General features: G+C 66.7%; 2 protein-coding genes across 2 annotated transcripts; both read left to right on the top strand.

Moving 5' to 3' along the window:
* The first annotated feature begins 189 nt into the window (after positions 1-189).
* On the top strand, positions 190-15,112 carry BLTP2 (bridge-like lipid transfer protein family member 2). The gene is made up of 39 exons (XM_075517721.1): positions 190-388; positions 1,831-1,960; positions 2,243-2,289; positions 2,575-2,737; positions 2,817-2,935; positions 3,320-3,380; positions 3,601-3,799; positions 3,963-4,086; positions 4,460-4,584; positions 4,670-4,737; positions 4,832-4,980; positions 5,214-5,332; positions 5,575-5,738; positions 5,871-6,135; positions 6,256-6,461; positions 6,627-7,722; positions 7,971-8,162; positions 8,257-8,459; positions 8,540-8,658; positions 8,733-8,953; positions 9,099-9,289; positions 9,375-9,474; positions 9,549-9,751; positions 10,112-10,406; positions 10,519-10,676; positions 10,795-11,001; positions 11,120-11,219; positions 11,415-11,597; positions 11,888-12,009; positions 12,088-12,243; positions 12,326-12,447; positions 12,532-12,712; positions 12,792-12,878; positions 12,982-13,092; positions 13,174-13,309; positions 13,539-13,663; positions 14,007-14,108; positions 14,215-14,349; positions 14,569-15,112. Exons 1-39 carry the CDS (start codon positions 315-317, stop codon positions 14,749-14,751), a joined length of 6,741 nt encoding a protein of 2,246 aa, XP_075373836.1. The 5' UTR covers positions 190-314; the 3' UTR covers positions 14,752-15,112.
* Positions 14,853-19,441, top strand: RSKR (ribosomal protein S6 kinase related). The gene is made up of 13 exons (XM_075517761.1): positions 14,853-15,061; positions 15,202-15,370; positions 15,936-16,133; positions 16,807-16,890; positions 16,966-17,034; positions 17,196-17,265; positions 18,052-18,159; positions 18,333-18,373; positions 18,472-18,499; positions 18,587-18,676; positions 18,747-18,835; positions 18,908-19,018; positions 19,111-19,441. Exons 1-13 carry the CDS (start codon positions 14,853-14,855, stop codon positions 19,330-19,332), a joined length of 1,488 nt encoding a protein of 495 aa, XP_075373876.1. The 3' UTR covers positions 19,333-19,441.
* Positions 19,442-19,544: the final 103 nt, after the last annotated feature.

A 19,544-nucleotide genomic window follows, 5' to 3' on the forward strand; every position in this document is an offset into this window, starting at 1 on the left:
GACGACGACGACGACGACAACACACCCGGTGCCGTGTGTCGTGTCCTTATCCCGGTGCCGGCCCCGGCGGGGCGCTGCCGCTGCCGCTGCCGCTCACTCCGGGAAAGCACCGCTCGGCCCCGCCGCGCCGCCGGCCCCGCCCCGCCCCTCCCAGCGGCCACCCCGGGTGCGCGGGCGGTCGGCCCCGCGGGCGGCCCCACGGGCGGCGGCGGCGGCGGTGCCGGGGCAGGGGTGGGAGGGGGGGACGGACACACACACACACACACATACACACACATACACACACATACACCCCCCCGGGGCCGGGGGCCGCCATGCCGCCGCCGCCGCTGCCCGCCGTGCTGCTCGGCCTCGTCGTCGTCGCGCTGCTCGCCGGGCTGCTGGCGCGGTCAGGGCCGGGGGGGAGCGGGTTTGGGGGCGTGGGGGAGCCCACGGGGAGTGTGGGGGGGTGGTGGTGGTGGTGGTGACAGGGGTGGGTGGGGTCCGCAGGGGTCATGGGGGGACCCACGGGGCTGGCAGGGGGGTGGCAGGGGTGTAGGGGGGCCTGCAGGGGGGCCCGCAGGGGTTTGGGGGGTCCGCAGGGGTCATGGGCGGGCCCACGGGGCTGGTAGTGGGGTGACAGGGGTGTAGGGGGGCCCGCAGGGGTCATGGGGAGGACCACGGGGCTGGTAGTGGGGTGACAGGGTTTTTTGAGGGGGTGACAGGGCTTGGGGGTCCGCAGGGGTCATAGGGGGACCCACGGGGCTGGCAGGGGGGTGGCAGGGGTGTAGGGGGGCCTGCAGGGGTTTGGGGGGGGGGTGACAGGGCTGGGGGGGCCCACGGGGCTGGCAGGGGGGTGGCAGGGGTGTAGGAGGGCCCGCAGGGGCTTGGGGGGTCCGCAGGGGTCATGGGGAGGCCCATGGGGCTGGTAGTGGGGTGACAGGGGTGTAGGGGGGCCCGCAGGGGTTTGGGAGGTCCGCAGGGGTCATGGGGAGGCCCATGGGGCTGGTAGTGGGGTGGCAGAGGTGTAGGGGGGCCCACAGGGCTGGGGGGTCCGCGGGGGTCATGGGGGGACCCATGGGGCCGGCAGGGGGGTGGCAGAGGTGTAGGGGGGCCTGCAGGGGTTTGGGGGGGGTGATAGGGCTGGGGGGGGGGGGCTCTGCTGGGACGGGAGGAGCTCGCAAGGGTCAAGGGGGGGCCCATGGAGCTGGCAGTGAGGTGTCGGGGTTTTGGGGGGGTGACAGGGCTGGCTGGGGTAGTGTCAGGGGTGGAGGGGGCCCACGGGGCTGCGTGAAGGCTGCCAGGGGTAGTGGGGGGACCCACGAGACTGAGGGTGAGATGTCGGGGGTCTGGGGGGGGTCAGCAGGGGTTAAGGGGGACAAAGAAGGCTTGGGTGGATGTCAGGAGTTTGGGGTGGCTCACAGGGCTGGGGAAGAGGTATCAGGGTGTGGGGGGGGAGCCTGCAGGGGTTTTGGGGGGGTCCTAGGGCTGGAGGGACGGTGTGCGGGGCATGGTGGGGCTGCAGGGGTTTGGGAAGGCCCTCAGGGCAGGGCGGGAGGGTCTCAGGGGCTTGGGGGCTCCCAGGAGCCAGGGGAGCCTGCAGGCGTAGGCATGGGGTGTCAGGGGGCTGTGGGGGTCAAAGGGGGCCCTTACGGCTGGGGGGGGGGTGTCAGGGCTTGTGAGGGGGTGACCTTGCAGGGTCTCTGCCCCAGGTTGGGGCACCCATGGTGACAGGGCTCTGCCCAGGGAGCCCCTGTCCAGCTGTGGGTGCGGGAGCTGGTGCTCGAAGGGCAAAGAGGGTCCCAGGCCCCAGCGGGGAAGCTGACCCTGGCCTTCCGCCTGTCCCTGCAGGTGGCTGGCGTGTCGCCTGGCCGTCACCTGGTGCCGGCAGAAGCTTCATGCAGAGCTGAAGATCGGTTCCTTCGGCTTCTTCTGGGCCAAGAACATAAGCCTCACGTTCCAGCGGGAGCAGCAGACTGTGGTGGGTACCCAGGCAAAAGGGGTGGTCGCAGGCAGACGAGGGCAGGCAGGACACTGCGGTCACTTCCAGGCTGGCAGCAAGTCCCTGCAGCCAAGCTCCTGTCCTGCAGCCCCATAGCTGGTGCCAGCCCCTTCCTCCCACGGCCAAACCTGGGGTTTTTGGATTCTCCCAGATTCTCCCCACATGATGCCAGGCATTGGGAACAGAGCAGGAATGTCAGGATGAGCATCACAAGGCAGAACCAAGTTGTTTTTTCTCTGACCTACCTGTGCGTCCTTGCAGGAGATCGACAACGTCTGGATCTCCAGTAAACTGAGCCGGGAGCTGCCGTACGTACCCCCACCCCAGCTCCCTCCCTGCTCTCTCAGGAGGGTCTGGCTCATCCCTGGCCCCGCTGACTGCAGTTCTGCTGCCTTCGCACCTTTCTGCAGTGCCTGTTTCCCCGTGGTCTGCTCCATGTGGCAGTGAAGCACCCTTCTTTGGGGTGGCAGTGTCTTGCGGATGCTCTTGTGCCAATCCTGCACATCCCCAGGACGGGGGGGCATCCCTGGTGACGGGGCCGGGTCTGCCATGTGCAAGCTCTTGTAAGAGTTGCCCACGCTGTTCTTCCACAGGCGCTACTTTGAGCTATGCTTTGGCGAGGTGCGAGTCTGCACGGATCTCCAGAAGGGCCCTGGGTTCCAGCCGTCCATCCCGGAAGCTCCCAGAGAAGCTGACGGAAACGAAAGCAGGGCAGACCTGACGCTTAAACCCTCCCTGCTGAGGCTCCTTAGCCAGGTGAGACACTGGCTCAGTGAGAGGCTGTTGTGGGCTGTGCTGCTGTCAGACATCCCTCACAGTAGCACCTTCCCCCCAGCTCTTTTCCATCCACATGGACTCCATCAACATCATGGTTCTGCACGTGGCCACCTCAGAGACTCTCTGGCACATCCAGGCCAGCAAGACCCGTCTCCTCCTGAATGGTGATGGGAAGAGGTAACGCTGTGCTCATGTCCTGCTCTGCTCCCCCAGCCCGGCCCCGGGTCCCAGGGAGCAGGGAGGCTTCTCCCAACCCCAGCCAGGCTCCCTGCTGTCTCACCTTGCTCCGTCCCACTCGGCAGCATCCCACGTCACCTGCGATGTGACACATTAACTTCCTCCAAGGCTGGCCTGGTCCCTTTTCCCTCCGCGAGAAGCTCCAGTTGCGTGTTCTCCAAATTATGAGTTGCTGCGCTGTGCACGCAGTTAGGGTGTGCTCTGCTTTTGGGAGGACTTGGAGCAGGGACTTGGTGTCCCTGCGTCCCACAGAAAAGGGAGGGCAGGGGCTTGGTTCGGAGACAGTAGGGCCCGCAGCCTCCATCTGTTCTCTGCTCTCCCCAGCCTGACCTGCGAGGTGAGCCTGACAAAGGTGAACAGCAAGGTGCTCCGGGGCAGCCAGCTGGTGAGTGCTGGGGAAGGGAGAAATTCAACGCTTCGGGCCTGGGTACTGGCTCTTTGGGACATCCCGAGGACCTGTTCCAGCCCGTTCCTGAGGCTGGGCGATGCTGCAAGGCTCCTGCAAGACTCTGGGCTCCGTGCTGTGCCCAGCGCTTCACCTGCAGCATCCACCGGCAGGGAGCTGGGTGACTCCCTGTGCGCTCCTTGCCCGTGTCCCCGTACAGGATAACACCTGCCTGGCGGAGCTGGCCCTGGCGCTCTCCCTCTCGCTGGAGATCAGCAGCAAGCGACGGCTGGTGGGCGTCAGGCTGCGCGTCCGGACCCTGCAGGCAGAGCTGCACGAAGGGCTCTTCTGCAGCCCGCTGCTGCGCCGCATCACTGCCAGTGCCCAGCGCGGCGGCGCGGGGGAGCAGCCCAGCCCAGGTCAGGGATGGGGACGGGGACACGCTCTGGGCAGGGCAGGGGCTGGCAGCTCCCATACTTGCACTGGAGCCAGAGGGATTTGGCTGTGCCATCGCTCCCTCCCGCTGCAGGGCATGGAGGTTTGGGCAAGAGCCTTCCAGTGACTCTGCGTGTCCCTCTCCAGGCCCGGGGGAGCCCTTGAAGTCCCCGTCTCTGCTGAGCAGGGACACGCTGCAGCTCATCCCCAGGAGGGTGGAGGTGAAGCTGGAGAACACCAGCGTGGTGCTGTCTATGAACAGCCAGAAGAGGTAAGGAGGCAGGTGGAGGGGGAGGCCATCCTAGGGGACAGGGACCTGGGGACAACTGTGCTATTCCCTGCTCGTCCCCGGCTCTGCCAGACCGCAGGGAGTGAGTCCTAGATCCCACCCCAGCGGGAAGGACTGAGCTTGGCCTGGGGCCGGGCTCTTGGGGAAGGAGGAAGGCACGTGAGCTGGTTCTCCAGTAGGACAGCCTGATGGGATCCTCTGCTGATGGGATGAGAGCACTGGGCTGGGCTGCAGCTGGGCACTGGCTGGTGTCTTTGTCTGTGCCAGCGTGCCGGTCCGCTGGGGATGAGGGACGGGGAGACGGAGGACATGACGGTGCAGTTCCCTTCTGGCAGTGACTCCCTGCTTCTCACAGGCACCTCACCTGGAGCCTGAAGCTGCTGCAGTTTTTATATCAGCGTGAAGAGGAGCAGATCCCGCTGCGCAACTTCACGCCCACCTCAGACCTGGACCAAATGAGTGTAGACCTCCAGCTGGAGGGCAAGTAGCCAGGAGGGCACCTGCGGGACAGGGCTGCCGTCGCTGCCCTCCGCCACCCCTCACTTCTGCTCCTCTCTCTCCCCAGACGGCCTTCTCCTGTCCCAGAGCCGCCAGCGCATCGTGTGCCTCAACTCCCTGAAGACCAGCGTGCAGGTGAGCGAGCACTGGGCACGGTCCTGTGCCCCGGGGGGGGCTGGTTTGGCTCCTGGCACGAGCTTTTTGCCACCCTGCCCTCTCCCTGCTCTAGGTCACAGCCATTGACCTCTCAGCTGCTGTGCTGCTCAATACGTGCATCATCCACTACCGCCACCAAGAGTTTTCACACTGGCTGGGCCTGTTGGCACAGGAATACAGGTGCCAGGCGGTGCCTGTCCCCAGCCAAGGGCACAAGGGAAGGTAAACTCGGCCTCAGCGCAGCTGCTGGTATCGCAGCTTGTTTCCTCTTGCCTGCCACGCTCTGGCAGGGTGCCCAGACATCCAGCACCTTCTCTGCCCTGTGCACAGCCCGTGGGATGGGGAGGCTGGTACGGAGGTCCCCACAGAGAAGGCGTCCCTCTGGGCCTGCTCCCTGCCAGGCTCCGTGGCGCGCAGCGCCCCAGTAACAGCCCATCCCTGCTCGTCCCATGCAGGAGCTATCCCCAAATCATAGCGCCCATCATCCTGTGTGCCTCGCTGTCCAACGTCAATGTGTCGGTGCAGTTGGGGGACACACCACCCTTCGCCTTGGGCTTCAACTCCATCTCTGCAGGTACGGGCTGGCAGCTGGCACCGGGGTGGCTGCTGGGCTCTTCCTGGGGGTCGGTGGCTCTGCCAGAGAGGCACCAGGACGGGAATGGAGAGGGCCGTGTCGTCTCTGTGCTTGTCCATGTCTGTGTCTGGCCAGGGGCTGTGGACCCCTGCCTGGTTGTGTCTGGGTTGCCCCTGTTTGGGGACAGCTGAGCAGGTGGCAGCGAGCCCTGCCCACACTCACCCCCTCCTCTCTGCCCGCAGACTACCAGCACCTGCGGCCACAGAGCGTGCATCAGCGAGCGGTGCTAGCCGTGGACCACCTCTGCTGGCGCGTGGGCAACGACTCGCACATCCAGCGTGCCCCGCATCCCCCCAACATGCACGTGTGGGGAGAAGCCCTCATCCTCGACTCCTTCAACCTGCAGGTGAGGGGTGAGCTGTGGGGCGAGGTGTGGCTCTCAGGGGGTGGGCTGCCCGTCTGCAACTCCATGCAGGGGACTTGTGGTGGCGTGGGGACATCCTGCAGCCTGAGAGTGATCATCCTGTTTGTCCTGCAGGGCAGCTACAACCAGCCCCTGGGCATGTCCAGCGCCCAGTCGGATACGCTCTTCCTGGACTGCACCATCCGGGGATTGCAAGTGGAGTCGTCGGACACCTGCACCGAGTGCCTGGCCAGGGTCCTGCCCCTGTTCTGCCCACAGCCCAGCGGAGCTGAGCTTGCCAAGCAGCCGCCCTCTGCCTCAAGTGAGCCCTGGGGGCTGCTCTGGAAGGTGGATCTGAAAGTAGAGGACGTGAACCTTTTCACACTCTCAGCCCTGGTGGGTAAGTAGCATCCAGGCTGATCCCAGACGGCTGTCCTGCAACAGGCCCGCGGTCAGAGGAACCTGGCATGTCGTGGTGTGCCTCCTCCGCGCCTCCAGCGCTGACGTGCCGTCTCTCTAGGTGCCCTGGAGCTGCGGCTGGACACGCTGACCGTCCTGGGGAGCGCCGAGAGCTGCACGGTCAGCGTCCAGGGCATGGTGCTGGCCTTGGTGAAGAGCATCACGGAGAAGATGCAGCCGTGCTGCAAAGCTCCTGCCATCCCCAACCCGGTGGCCAACCTCTCCATGCTCTCCGTCACCTACCACAGCAGCATCCGCTCCCTGGAGGTTGGTGTGGACCTCGGGTCTCTGCTTCGTCCTGTACTGGTGGGACTGGGATGGATGGGGCAGGAGGAGGATTGGCTGGCACCGAAAGGTGCTGGAGAGGAGAACGGGGCTGTGCTGTGCTGGCCCCGACAGTGACTTGGTTCCTGCTCGCTCTCTCCGCTGTAGGTGCAGTGCGGCGAGGGGCTGGCGGTGCTGTGGAGCCCGCCCGACCACATGCACTTGTACCATCACACCCTGGCCACCCTGCAGTGCCATGAAGCCTTGCGGAGTGCCCTCGGCCACAGGACGCCTCATTCCCTGCCCCCAGAGAGCCCAGCATCCCACCCAGCCACCCCTACTGAGGCACCGGGGCCCCTCCAGCCAGATGGGACGCCCCCCAAAAGACTCCTGTCCCTGTCACTAGAGCTGAGCTCTGCCAAGCTCACAGCCTTTGTCTCCGAAGCCAACTACATTAGCCTGGCTGCCGAAAGGACCTCCGTGAGCTGGCACGGCGGTGCCCTGCACGGCTACTGCCCCGAGCTGGCCGCCGGCTTTGATGGACACAGCATCTTCAGCTTCAAGGAGGTGGAGGTGAAGCTGCTGCCAGAGCTGGAGGAGGTCATCTTGCACCGCTGCGCCTTCCCCACCCTGCGCACCCTCCGCAACCGCGGCTGGGCCTTCTCCTTTGCCAGCGTGACCATCGAGTTCCCCTACCAGTACGACTTCTCCCGCACGCTGGATGCTGCCGTGGGCGTGCAGAAGTGGCTGAAAGGTCTGCACCGGCGCGGGCGCCCTGCCAGCACGGCGCTGCCCCCCGACCTCCTGCTCAAAGTGACGCACTTCTCCTGGGTCTTCCTGGATGACGTCTTCGAGGTCAAGTTACGAGACAACTACGAGCTGATGAAGGACGAGAGCAAAGAGAGCGCCAAGCGCTTGCAGCTGCTGGACGCCAAGGTGGCCGCCCTGCGCAAGCAACATGGCGAGCTGCTGCCTGCCCGCAAGATCGAGGAGCTCTATGCCTCGCTGGAGAAGAAGAACATCGAGATCTACATCCAGCGCTCGCGACGCCTCTATGCCAACACACCCATGCGGAGGGCCCTCCTCACCTGGACCCTGGCCCACCTGGAGCTAGTGGCCATGGCCGATGAGTCCTTCCACGGCACGGAGCGTGTGTTGGAGCAGATGAGGGACCTGGATGGTGTCAGCCCGTTTCCCCCCGAGGGTCTGGACATGGTCACCCAGTGGTGCCGCATGATGAAGGGCAGAGTTGGCAGCTTCTTTGGTGAGTTGCTTCGCGTGAGGGTGCCCGTGGAGGACAGCACGGTGGCTGCGTGGGCTGTCTCCCAGGACAGGGACCTGGTGGCACCACATGATGTGTCACCAAGCAGGGGAAATGATTTTTGGAGGTTCAAGGGAGTGGGAAGGGAGCGGAGATGTGACAGGACAGCGGCTCCTGCCGTGGCCCAGAGTGGGGGAGCGGGGCAGTGTCCCTTTGCTGCCCCATCTCTCAGCCCTTCCTCTGTCCCGCAGTGCGGATCCGCGACTACCCTCGCTACCTCTTTGAGATCCGGAACTGGCAGCTCTCGGGCCGGCTGATCGGAGCCGAGCAGTGCGGCCAGGCTTGCTCCCGGCGCCGCCAGGTCCTGAAGCTGGGGCTGCCCTGGGGGGACGCAACGGTGGAGAGGAACATGCCGCCCTTGAAGTTCTACCACGACTTCCACTGTAAGAGCTGGAGGGGCAGGGGGGGCTCTGTGCCGGGGTGGGGACGGGGCTGCATGGGATATGCGAAGGGCTGAGCCAACTTCTGCGTCCCCAGCTGAGATCTCCCAGTACACCATCGTGTGGGGGCCCTGCTGGGACCCGGCCTGGACCCTGATCGGCCAGTGCGTGGATCTCCTCACCAAGCCCTCAGAGGACCCCAGTGCCCCATTGCCTTGGTGGGACAAGAGCCGCCTTCTCTTCCACGGGGACTGGCACATGGACATCGAACAGGCCAACCTGCACCAGCTGGCCACCGAGGTGGGTGCCGCTGGGGTAGGGAGCAGAGCATGGCGTGGGGCCGGCTCACACCTGCCTCCCCCCCATGCTTGTCTTTGCAGGACCCCTACAACACCACAGAGAACATGCACTGGGAGTGGAACCACCTCTCCTTCCACTGGAAGCCCGGGCAGTTCGTCTTCAAGGGCAACCTGGACATCAACGTCCGGACAGCCTCCAAGTGAGTGTGGGCCCGGGTGTGTGGAGGCTGCCACTGGTGCCGGGGGGGTAACTGGGGTCTCTTTCCCCTTTCAGATATGACGACTGCTGCTTCCTGCACCTGCCCGACCTGTGCATGACGCTGGACCTGCAGTGGCTGTGCCACGGGAACCCCCACGACCACCACGGCGTGGTGCTGCGCTCCCCCGAGTTCCTGCCCGAGGTGCCGGTGGGGCAGCAGTACGACTCCTACCGTGCCTTCCGCTCTGAGAACCTCAACCTCTCCATCCGGATGGACCTGACGCGGCCCAGTGAGGGTGGGTGACAGCACCCTGGGGATCCCTCGGGAGCGAGGGGAAGGGAGCAGGGCTTGCTGGTTTTAGCGATCCTTATCTCGGTCCTGGGTTGGGTGCTGCCGTGTCCCTGCCCCACGGTGCCGGCTGACGGCGGGTGTATTCTCAGAGCACTCCCAGCCCCGGATCCTGCTCTACAGCAGCACCCTCCGCTGGATGCAGAACTTTTGGGCCACGTGGACCAGCGTGACGCGCCCCATCTGCCGCGGGAAGCTCTTCAACAACATGAAACCCAGTAAGAAGAAGCTGGGGCAGCATTACAAGCAGCTGTCTTACACCGCGCTCTTCCCCCGGCTGCAGGCAAGTCCTGGGGGTGGGGGTCTGGTGTTACCTCCCCGTTCTGCTTGCGCTGGGCTCTCAGCCTCTGGTTTCTGCTCTCTCGCAGGTGCATTACTGGGCCTCCTTTGCCCAGCAGCGGGGGATCCAGGTGGAGTGCTGCCAGGGGCACATCTTCACTCGTGGCACCCAGCGGCTCATCCCACAAGGTGAGTGGGGGCTCTACCGGCAGCGCTTCCAGGCAAGGCAGGGCCCCGGCTGACCCCTCTCCCTGTCCCCCCAGCCGGCACGGTGATGCGACGCCTGATTTCGGAGTGGAGCATCACGCAGATGGTGAGCGACCTGAGCCAGGTCACCGTACACCTCATGGCCTCCACTTGTGATGAGAACGCCGACCACCGGCTCGATACCCTGGTGAAGAAAACCCATCTGCTGAGCCTGTCCTCCCTCACCTACCAGAGGCACAGCAACCGCACGGCTGAGGAGGTACCGCCGCAAACGCAGGGGGCACGGCAGGTGTAACCCAGGCTGCGCTGGCCTGATGGCATCCCCCTGGGACAAGGGGACCTCGGTCTCTGGGTGCAATGCGGGAGGGATTTGGCTGGAGAGGAGACAGACCTGCAGGGCCTCTGATCTCCTGAGCGCCTGGCCAAAGAGATGCCTTGTTCCAGCCACAGCATCCCTGGTACGGGTCCCTGCTGTAGGGCTCTGGGGTGGTCCCCCAGGCTCCGGTCCCCATGTCCTGCCTGCGGGGACTGGCAGGGCTCCCAGCCCCTGTGTGTGAAACCCACGGACAGGGACTGCGGGTGGCTTTGCCGTGCTGAGGCTCTGACCCTCTGTGCCCAGGAGCTGCCCCTGCGGGATGGGGACGATGGTTTCCACACGCACCAGCTGCACCTGGTGGACCTGCGGGCATCCTGGACCACCACCAACCGGGACATCGCCTTCGGCCTCTACGACGGCTACAAGAAAGCGGCTGTGCTCAAGCGCAACCTGTCCACGGAGGCCCTGAAGGGGCTGAAGATCGACACGCAGCTGCAAGCCAAAAAGCTGAAGCGGGGCCCGCTCTCTGCTCACTCCGTCCCTGCCAAAGTGACCGCTCCCATCATCAGTGGCCGTCCTGAGAGAGCCTCCTCGGGGGGTGAGCACGGCAGGGAGGGGAGCAATGGGAAACCCAGAGTCGTGCCTGCCTTCACCCCATCGCCCCCAGCCAGCCCCCCGCAGCCTTGCACTGACCCTTTCTCCTTCCCCAGGGGCCTACATGCTGCAGAAGCTCATTGAGGAGACGGACAAGTTTGTGGTCTTCACGGAGGAGGAGTCGGGGGCTAGTGAGCAGCTGTGCGGCATTGCCGCCTGCCAAACCGACGACATTTACAACCGCAACTGCCTCATCGAGCTGGTCAACTGCCAGGTACCTTGCCCTCAGCCAGCCTGCCTGTCCCCACGCTCTCCGCTCCCCACTGCTGCGAGAGGGGCCATGCCTGGCCCAAAAAGGCTCGTCTGACCCCCCGGGGCCTCTCCCCCCGCAGATGGTGCTGCGCGGTGCGGAGACAGAGGGCTGCGTGATTGTGTCTGCTGCGAAGGCCCAGCTGCTGCAGTGCCAGCACCACCCCGCCTGGTACGGGGACACGCTGAAGCAGAAGACGTCCTGGACCTGCTTGCTGGACGGCATGCAGTACTTCGCCACGACGGAGAGCGGCCCCACCGAGAGGGAGCACGGGCAGCTCTGGCTGGAGGTGAGCGGCTCGGGGAGGCTGTGGTGGGTGAGCTGCGTGGGGGACAGGCAGTGCTGCTGGTGCCCCGGCCAAGGCAGGGAGAGCAGGGACAGCCAGTGGTGCCTCCTCGTGTCCCCAGGTGAAAAATATTGAGGAGCATCGGCAACGGAGCCTGGACTCGGTGCAGGAGCTGATGGAGAGCGGGCAGGCGGTGGGGGGCATGGTCAGCACCACCACAGGTACTGCCCGCAGAGCTGGCTGCTGTGCCTACCCCGGTCCCGCTCGCGTGTGACCCCAAGGCTGGTGAAGCTGGGAGTGCCTGGCCTGTCCCCGGACGGCTTCAGGAGCTGGCTGATGCTCTGAGCCCTGCGCCGTGGGGTCCCCAGCGTGCCGGGACATGGTGCCCTGACCACGGTCCCACTGCCTGTCCCCAGACTGGAACCAGCCCTCAGAAGCCCAGCAGACCCAGCAGGTGCAGAGGATCATCTCTCGCTGCAGCTGCCGCATGTACTATATCAGCTACAGCCATGACATTGACCCCGAGCTGGCTACGCAGATAAAGCCCCCTGAGACTCCCGCTAACCAGGAGAAGGAGGATCTGCTGAAGAAGCAGGAGGGTGGGTACATCCAGGCAGTGTGTCTCAGGGGGTAGAGCTTTGGGCTGACCCACAGGTGCCGGCTAAGTCCAGGGACGGTCTGTCTTGGCCCTGCTGAGATCAGAGGGGTGCATACAGGAGGGGTCCTCAGCCACAAGGCAGTGCACCAGATGATGCTGGACATGCTGTGCCTGCTGGAGCCAGCGTAACCACCTTGGCTCGTTCCCCATCCCTCTCCATCTCTGGCTGGCCCCCACATGCATCCCGTTTCTGGCCACGCTGAGGCCCCACTTCTTTGTGTGTCCCTGCAGGAGCTGTGGACACATTCACACTGATCCACCACGACCTGGAGATCTCCACCAACCCCGCGCAGTATGCCATGATCCTTGACATAGTCAACAACCTGCTGCTGCACGTGGAGCCCAAACGCAAGGTACCCATGAGGCTTCATGTCACCGTGTCGCTCGCTGCACCCAGGGCAATCCTAACCTTCCCCTATCCCTGTGTCCAGGAGCACAGCGAGAAGAAACAACGGGTGCGCTTCCAGCTGGAAATCTCCAGCAACCCCGAGGAGCAGCGCAGCAGTATCCTACACTTGCAAGAGGCCGTGAGGCAGCACGTCGCCCAGATCCGGCAGCTGGAGAAGCAGATGTACTCCAACGTGAAGGTGAGCCCGCATCCTGGCAGGGTCTGGCTCCCCAGGGTCCCCGCTCTGGGGCAGAGGGTGCTGAGGGTTGTCTGTCCTTCAGTCCCTGCAGGATGACAGCAAAAATGAGAGCCTGCTCGACCTCAACCATAGGCTGCAGCAGCAGCTGAGCCAGGAGAAAGCTGACCTGCAGCTGGAGAGCGAGGAGCTGAACATACTGATCAGGTAGGAGCCATCTCTGGCTCCCCCAGCGTTGAGTCCCCCTTACTCCAGGGCTCCCACATCCCAGCTCTCCCCTCTCTGCTGCAGGTGCTTCAAGGACTTCCAGCTGCAGCGAGCCAACAAGATGGAGCTGCGAAAGCAGCCGGAAGACGTGAGCGTGGCGCGGCGGACTGAGTTCTACTTCGCCCAGGCACGCTGGCGCCTGACCGAGGAGGACGGGCAGCTGGGCATAGCTGAGCTGGAGCTCCAACGCTTCCTCTACAGCAAGGTACCAAGCTGGCCGGTGGCACCCACAGCCCCCGAGCCGGGGCCCGGGACGCGCAGGGCTGACGGGTCTGTGTGCGCAGGTCAACAAGTCGGACGATACGGCCGAGCATCTGCTGGAACTGGGCTGGGTCACGATGAACAACCTCCTGCCCAACGCTGTGTACAAGGCAAGCGGCAGCCTGGGGGAGCAGCCCTGCACCCTGGGGACCCACGGGTGGCCTGGCCAGGGTGGCCTGTCCTCCCCCCAGCCACCCATCCTCTTCCCTGCAGGTGGTGCTGCGTCCCCAGAGCTCCTGCCAGTCTGGCCGGCAGCTGGCACTGAGGATCTTCAGCAAGGTCCGGCCGCCCGTGGGAGGCATCTCCATCAAGGAACACTTTGAGGTGGCCGGGCCAGGAGGTGGCAGGGTCCCCATGGGGTACGGGTAGCGTGTGCCCAGCTCTGACGTGCCTCTCTCCCCGCAGGTGAACGTGGTACCCCTCACCATCCAGCTCACCCACCAGTTCTTCCACAGGATGATGGGTTTCTTCTTCCCCGGCCGCAACGTGGAGGAGGAGGAGGTGGGGGATGAGGAAGACAAGTCCAAGCTGGTGACAACAGGTGAGAGGCTCATGGTCACTCTCCTCCCTGGCACCCGAGTGTTGTCCTTGAGCAGTGCCCAGGATACGTTGTGGGCAGCTGCTGGCGGGCCACGCGTCAAGGAACAGGGACTCGTGGTCTCCCCTGGGGGCAGGGAGCCGGTGGGGAGAGCAGCGAAGCTGGGAGGGGTCTGGGTCACGGTAGCCCCCAGCCGGACACCAGCCACCGCCTCCCACCCTGTTTGTCCCAGGGATCCCTGTGGTGAAGCCGCGGCAGCTGATCGTGGCCGATGACTCGCTGGGCCCAGGGAAGGGAGTTGCTCAGGGACTGAATCGGACGTCAGGGGTCAGAAGATCATTCCGAAAAGCACCTGAGGTACCTGCTGCTGCCTTGAGGGGGGAATCTGGGAGAGCCCTGCTGTGGAGCCAGTCTGTTTTCCCTCGGCTGCAGGGCTGGGCAGCCATGTCCTCCCCCACTTGCCTGTCTGTTTTCTCCTGCTCCCTCCCACAATGAGGATTTGCATCCTTTACAACCAAGCACCTGCACGCCTTATGTGATCCCTGCAGCGTCTCATTTTCCTAACACCATGCCAGAGCAGCTCTCACCTCTCACCGGTGAAGCAATGCCATGGCCTAGTGCCCGGCTGTCCCTTCCCCGCTGGTTCCTGGCTGCATCCCCTCTCCTTCCCTTCTGCTCATGGCTCTTGCTCTGTCCCCAGCATCCCGTGGATGACATCGACAAGATGAAGGAGCGCGCGGCCATGAACAACTCCTTCATCTACATCAAGATCCCGCAGGTGCCACTCTGCGTCAGCTACAAGGTGCGGCACCAGTGGGATGGGACGTGCCGGGGAAGGGGCACGGCCCCTCCGGCTGGGGGGTGGCCTGGGACATTGTCCCACGCTGCCTGACACTCCTGTCACCCAGGGCGAGAAGAACAGCGTGGACTGGGGTGACTTGAACCTGGTGCTGCCGTGCCTGGAGTACCACAACAACACGTGGACGTGGCTGGACTTCGCCATGGCGGTGAAGAGGGACAGCCGCAAAGCCTTGGTGGCACAGGTACGTGGGATCCCATCCCACAGTGGGATCCCATCCCTTCCCGCTCGCAGGAAGGCTGCCGGAGCCGCTCTGCCCGGGACAGGGGTGGTAACCCCAGGGCGGGTGGCAGGTTCTCCAGAGCGGGAAGCAGCTGCACTGGCTCAGCAGCTCAGGCTCTCACCCACGCCGAGGGGCCTGGGTGCGGCCACGGGGTGCTGAGCCCCCTAAATCCTGGGGCAGGTGATCAAAGAGAAGCTACGCCTGAAGCCGGCGGCGGGCGCAGAGGCCCGGGGGAAACTGGAGAATAAATCGGACGGGACCATCCAGCAGCAGGAGGAGGACGAGAAGGCGCGTCTGCTCATCGGGCTGAGCGTGGGCGAGAAGAACCCCAGCAAGAAGTCGATTTTCGGCAGGCGCAAATGACGGCAGCACCCGGCTGGCCGGGAAGGGACTGGGGCACCCCGTGCTGCCCCGCTGGAGGGGCACCCCTACGGCAGAGGGGGGCTGCGCTGCTCGGCGCGGCGATGCCCAAGGCAGGGGTTAGCCGTGCGCAGGCCCGCGGTAGCCCTGTCGCTGCGGGGCAGGGGTGCGGCAGCACGGGCGCAGCGTGCTCCAGGGCCGCTTTGTGGGGTGCAGCCCCCCGTGCCAAGGGCTCCCGCGAGCTTCTCCCCTCCCTGCTGTGCGGGTGCTGGGCCCGGACCCTGGGCCCGGTGAAGCAGCAGGATCGCTCCAGGTTGGGAGAAAGGGGAACAGGAGAGAGTTTAGCTAAAGAATTTTTAATTTGGAACAATCTTGGGCTAGTGGCTCGTTACTCGCCTCCCCGTTCACGCCGCAGTGCCGGGCTCAGCGCCGTCCCCCCTCTCGGCTCGGCAGCACCCCACCCGCTCTGGCTTCACCCCTTGCCCTTCCCTGGGGGTTGCGTGGGGCACCCGCTTTGGCGTCTGCGTCACCCCGGGCTCAGCCCTTGCGCTCGTCCCTCTCCGCTCTCCTCCGTGAGCCCGTGGGTGCCCGGGGCTGTGCCGGGGCTCGGCGGGGGCTGCAGGTACCCACCGGCTGCCCCGGGGCAGGGGGGCTGCGGCAAGCGGGGTGCAAAGGGAGGATGAGTGGTTGAAGGGGGAACCCCAAACCACGAAGCGGGGGGCTCGGGTGACCAGAAGCGGCGGGGGGGGGGGGGGGGATATCAGTCACGGGTGGGTGTCCCTGGGTGCGCACCCGGGGGGGGGGGGATCAGTCACGGGTGGGCGTCCCTGGGTGCGCAGCCGGTGCAAGGGGGAGCCCCGGTGCGGTGGGTTGTCCCGGGCTGCGCAGCCGGTGCAAGGGGGCAGCGCCGGTGCCCGGCCCCGGGGCGGGGGGTGGTCGCGCCCGGGCGGGGCGGGGCGGGCGGTGGGGTTATGTAAGGCGGCGGATTACCGGGGCCCGGGCCCGGGGCGCGGCCGGGCGGCGCCGCGATGGGAGCAACGAGCAGCGGCCCCGGGCCGGCCCCGGCCCCGGCCCCGGTGCGGCCCCCCCAGGTGCGTGCGGCGGCGGCCCCGGGGGTCCCGTCCCCCCCCCCCCCCCCGCCCCGGGGTCCCCCCGCCGCCCCGCTGACGCTGCCCCCGGTTCCGCAGGGCCGCGCCGTGGGGTCGTGGGTGCGGGCGCTGCTGGGCCGCGCCGGACCGGTACCGGTACCGGAGTCGGGGTTCGCCCTGGCCCCGCGGGGCCCCGCCGAGGAGCCGGCGCTGCCCGGGTGGCCGCTGCCGCAGCTCGTCTCGCTCTTCCTGCCGGAGTTCCCCGTCCGCCCCTCCGCCCGCCAGCAGCAGCTCAAGGTGCCGGTCCCGGGTCCCCCACCCTCCTCACGGGGTCCCGGTGCATCCTAACGGGGTCCCCGACCACCCTACCGGGGTGCCCGCGCATCCCGCCCCGGCAGCCCCGAGCGCCCTAACGGGTCCCCTCGCACCCCCTCCCGGGTCCTTGCACGTCCCACCGGGTCCCTGCACGTCCTACCGGGGTCCCCCAGCACCCCGTGCGTCCTCCCGGGCTCCCCGAGCGTCCTCCCGCGCCGTCCGTGCGTCCCGGGATCGCCGACCGCCTTACCGGCTCTCCTCACACGCCGTGCCGGGTCCCTGCGCATCCTACCGGCGTCCCCGGCCGTCCCACCGGGTCCCCTTCTACCCCCGCCGGGTCCCCGTGTCGAGTCTCTGTGCGTCCTACCGGGGTCCCTCTGCACCCTGCTGGGGTCCCGTGCGCCCTGCTGGCACCCACAGCCGCTGTGCTGGGGTCCCCGTGTCCCTGTCCCCATGTGCCCCATACTGGGTCCCCGTGTGTCCTGCTGGGGTCCCTGTTGGGTCATCTTGGTCCCCATGTGTCCCCACCGCCTGCCTTGGGTGCCCTCTGCCACCCCACGCAGGACCCCGCACCCTGCCCCACCTCGAGCACCCTGAGCCCATCTCTGTGGGGTGCTCAGGCCCTGCTTCCCCCCCCCCCCCCCCCCCCCCCCAGATCCTGGGCTTCGTGGCCAAAGGCTCCTTCGGGACCATTCTCAAAGTGCTGGACTGCGGGCGGGAGAAGGTCTGCGCCGTGAAGGTGGGTGCTCCCCCCGGGGCCCGTGGGTGTCCCCGCCTGCCCCCAGCCCCCCCTGACGGCCCCTCGCACCCCCAGGTCATGCCCAAAGTGGAGGTGCTGCGCCGCGACACCCTCAAGCAGTGCAAGGAAGAAGTCAGCATCCAGGTTAGAGCGGGGTCCAGGGGGGACCCCAGCCCATGGGGAGATTCGGGGTGGCCGTGGGGGTGGCAGGAGGTCGCTGGGGGCTGCGGAGGGAGGGTGGCAGGAGCAGGGTCCCCCACCCCCCGCCCCAGGGGCCGCTCACCCTCTCTGCTTTGTGTCCCCAGAGACAGGTCAGGCACCCGTTTGTCCACGGGCTGGGGGACAGCTGGCAGGGCCAGCGCCACCTCTTCATCAGTGAGTGACCATCTGCCCACAGGCTCACCCCAGCCCCCTGCCGCCCGCGCACGTGTCCCCGCCGCCTGCACACGTGTCCCCGCACACGCGCACGCTCCCCCCGCGCTGCCCTGCGGGGATCCAGGCGCTCGGCTGCCAGCTCCCACCCCGCACCCACCGTGGGGAGGGGGACGGGGACACAGGGATGGGGACGAGCCACAGCAGGGCAGGGACCAGCACGGGGGTGAACAAGGCACCCCAGCCCTGGTGCCTGCCTGGCCCCGGTGGCCCTGATGGCCGTGGCACCTCGGTGGCCATGTAGCTTGCGTGTTCCCAGTGCCTGTGTGACCCCGGGGACCGTGTCACTTTGGTACCCGTGTGGCCACGGTGCCTATGCCACCTTGGAGCTCATGTGGCCTTGGTGCTTATGTGTTCCCAGCGCCTATATGGCTCTGGTGCCCATGTCACCGTGGTACACGGCCCCAGTACTTGCATGTTCCCAGTGTCCCGGGCTGTGGTGCCCATGTCACCTTAGTCTTGGCGCCCATATTGATGCTTGTGCCACCTTGGTGCCAGTGTGGTCCTGGTGCTTGTGCCACCTCGCTGCCCATACAGCCCCAGTGCTGTCATCAACCTTGGTGCGTGGTCCTGGTGCCCACGTGGCCCCTGTGCCCACATCACCATGACACACGGCCCCAGCGACCCACCTGGCCCCCCGTGCCCATGCCATCCCAGTGCCTGTGCCCCTCATGCCAGCCCGGCCCCGTGGCACAGCCCATCGGTAAGGCCCATCGCCCGTCCCGGCAGTGTGCACCTACTGCAGCACCGGAGACCTGCACGCGCTGTGGCGTGCCGCCGAGCGCTTCGCTGAGGCCACCGTCCGCCTGTTCGCCGCCGAGCTGGTGCTGGTCCTGGGTGAGTGGCCTGCCATGCTGGGGACAGCCACCGCCGTCCCCACTGCTGGGGACCTGCAGGCAGGGTCAGCCATCCCCAGGGGTGGGCAGCTGCCGGCTGGGTGCCACAGGGGTGGCAGCAGGCACCGTGCCGGGAGAGGACCCACCACTCTGACGGCTCCATCTTCTTCCCAGTGTATCTCCACGACCTGGGCATCGTGCACAGAGACGTGAAGGTGGGTGGCAGCCGGGCCAGGGGGGCTAGAGGATGGGGTGGGGGGGTCTCTGAACCCCCCGGCATGGAGAGGCCACCCCAGCGCCTGTCTCGTTTCAGATGGAGAACATCCTCCTGGATGAGAGAGGTAAGAGTCTGGTGGCACCAGTATGGGGACACCCTGTACATGGAGACACCCCATCCATGGGTCCCCACCTGGTGTCTCGTCCCACAGGACACCTCAAGCTCACCGACTTTGGCCTCTCCCGGCACCTGCGTTGGGGTGAGCGAGCCCACACCATCTGCGGCACCCTGCAGTACATGGGTAAGGGGGCAGCGGGGGGCTGTGGTGGGGGGCACAGCCCCCCCGGGCACTCACCCACTCATCCCCACAGCCCCGGAGGTGCTGAGCGGGGGGCCCTACAGCCACACAGCTGACTGGTGGTCCCTGGGAGTCCTGCTCTTCGCCCTGGCCAGCGGCGAGGTGAGGACCATGGGGGGGGGGGGGAATAGGGGCACCCCATGGAACCCCTAAATCCGCTCCCTGCCCCCCCAGTTCCCCGTGGCACCAGCGGGGGACCACGTGGCCATGCTGGAGCGCGTCAAGCAGAGCAGCTATGAGAGCCCACCCGTGCTCAGCCCCGCGCTGGCCCGGCTGCTCGCCGAGGTAACCCTCCTGCCCGGACTTTGGGGTCCGCGCTGACCCCCCAGGCTGGATGCTGCGGTCCCCACCGCTCACTGTCCTCCCTCCGTCCCCAGCTGCTGTGCCACAACCCCCTGCGCCGCCTGCGCTACCTCCACCACTTCCAGGGCCACCCCTTCTTCCGCGGGGTGGCCTTCGACGCTGACCTGCTGCAGAAGGACCCGGTGGCGGTGGCGGTGGCCCCGCGCCCCCCCGAGCCGCCCCCGCCCGACCCCGCCACCTTCGCCGACTTCGACTGCGACCTCGCCGCCCCCCCGGCCCAGCCCTGGCCTGGCTGAGCCGCCACGCCCGGGACCCCCGGCATCGCTCAGGGACATCTCCCCCTACCCCGGCAGCGGGTTGGACCCTGCTGGGCCGGGTCCCCCTTACCCCCCCGCTGTACCTCTCCCCGCGGGAGCAATAAACCCGAGAGCCGCGGGCACTGCTGCCGGTGCTGCCCTGCCTCCTGCGGGACCCCCGGGGGGGTGCGCTCCCTGGGGCAGGTCTGGGG

The sequence above is a fragment of the Mycteria americana genome, chromosome 15 (assembly GCF_035582795.1).
Source record: "Mycteria americana isolate JAX WOST 10 ecotype Jacksonville Zoo and Gardens chromosome 15, USCA_MyAme_1.0, whole genome shotgun sequence".
Taxonomy (NCBI): domain Eukaryota; kingdom Metazoa; phylum Chordata; class Aves; order Ciconiiformes; family Ciconiidae; genus Mycteria; species Mycteria americana.

Coding starts and splice junctions, on each gene's coding strand:
- BLTP2 (XM_075517721.1), top strand. CDS start 315: ATGCCGCCGCCGCCGCTGCCCGCCGTGCTGCTCGGCCTCGTCGTCGTC. Junction 3,800..3,962: donor GGGGGAGCAGCCCAGCCCAG/GTCAGGGATGGG, acceptor GTCCCTCTCCAG/GCCCGGGGGAGCCCTTGAAG. Junction 10,677..10,794: donor TCGAGCTGGTCAACTGCCAG/GTACCTTGCCCT, acceptor CTCCCCCCGCAG/ATGGTGCTGCGCGGTGCGGA.
- RSKR (XM_075517761.1), top strand. CDS start 14,853: ATGCCCAAGGCAGGGGTTAGCCGTGCGCAGGCCCGCGGTAGCCCTGTC. Junction 16,891..16,965: donor AGAAGGTCTGCGCCGTGAAG/GTGGGTGCTCCC, acceptor TCGCACCCCCAG/GTCATGCCCAAAGTGGAGGT. Junction 18,500..18,586: donor CATCCTCCTGGATGAGAGAG/GTAAGAGTCTGG, acceptor CTCGTCCCACAG/GACACCTCAAGCTCACCGAC.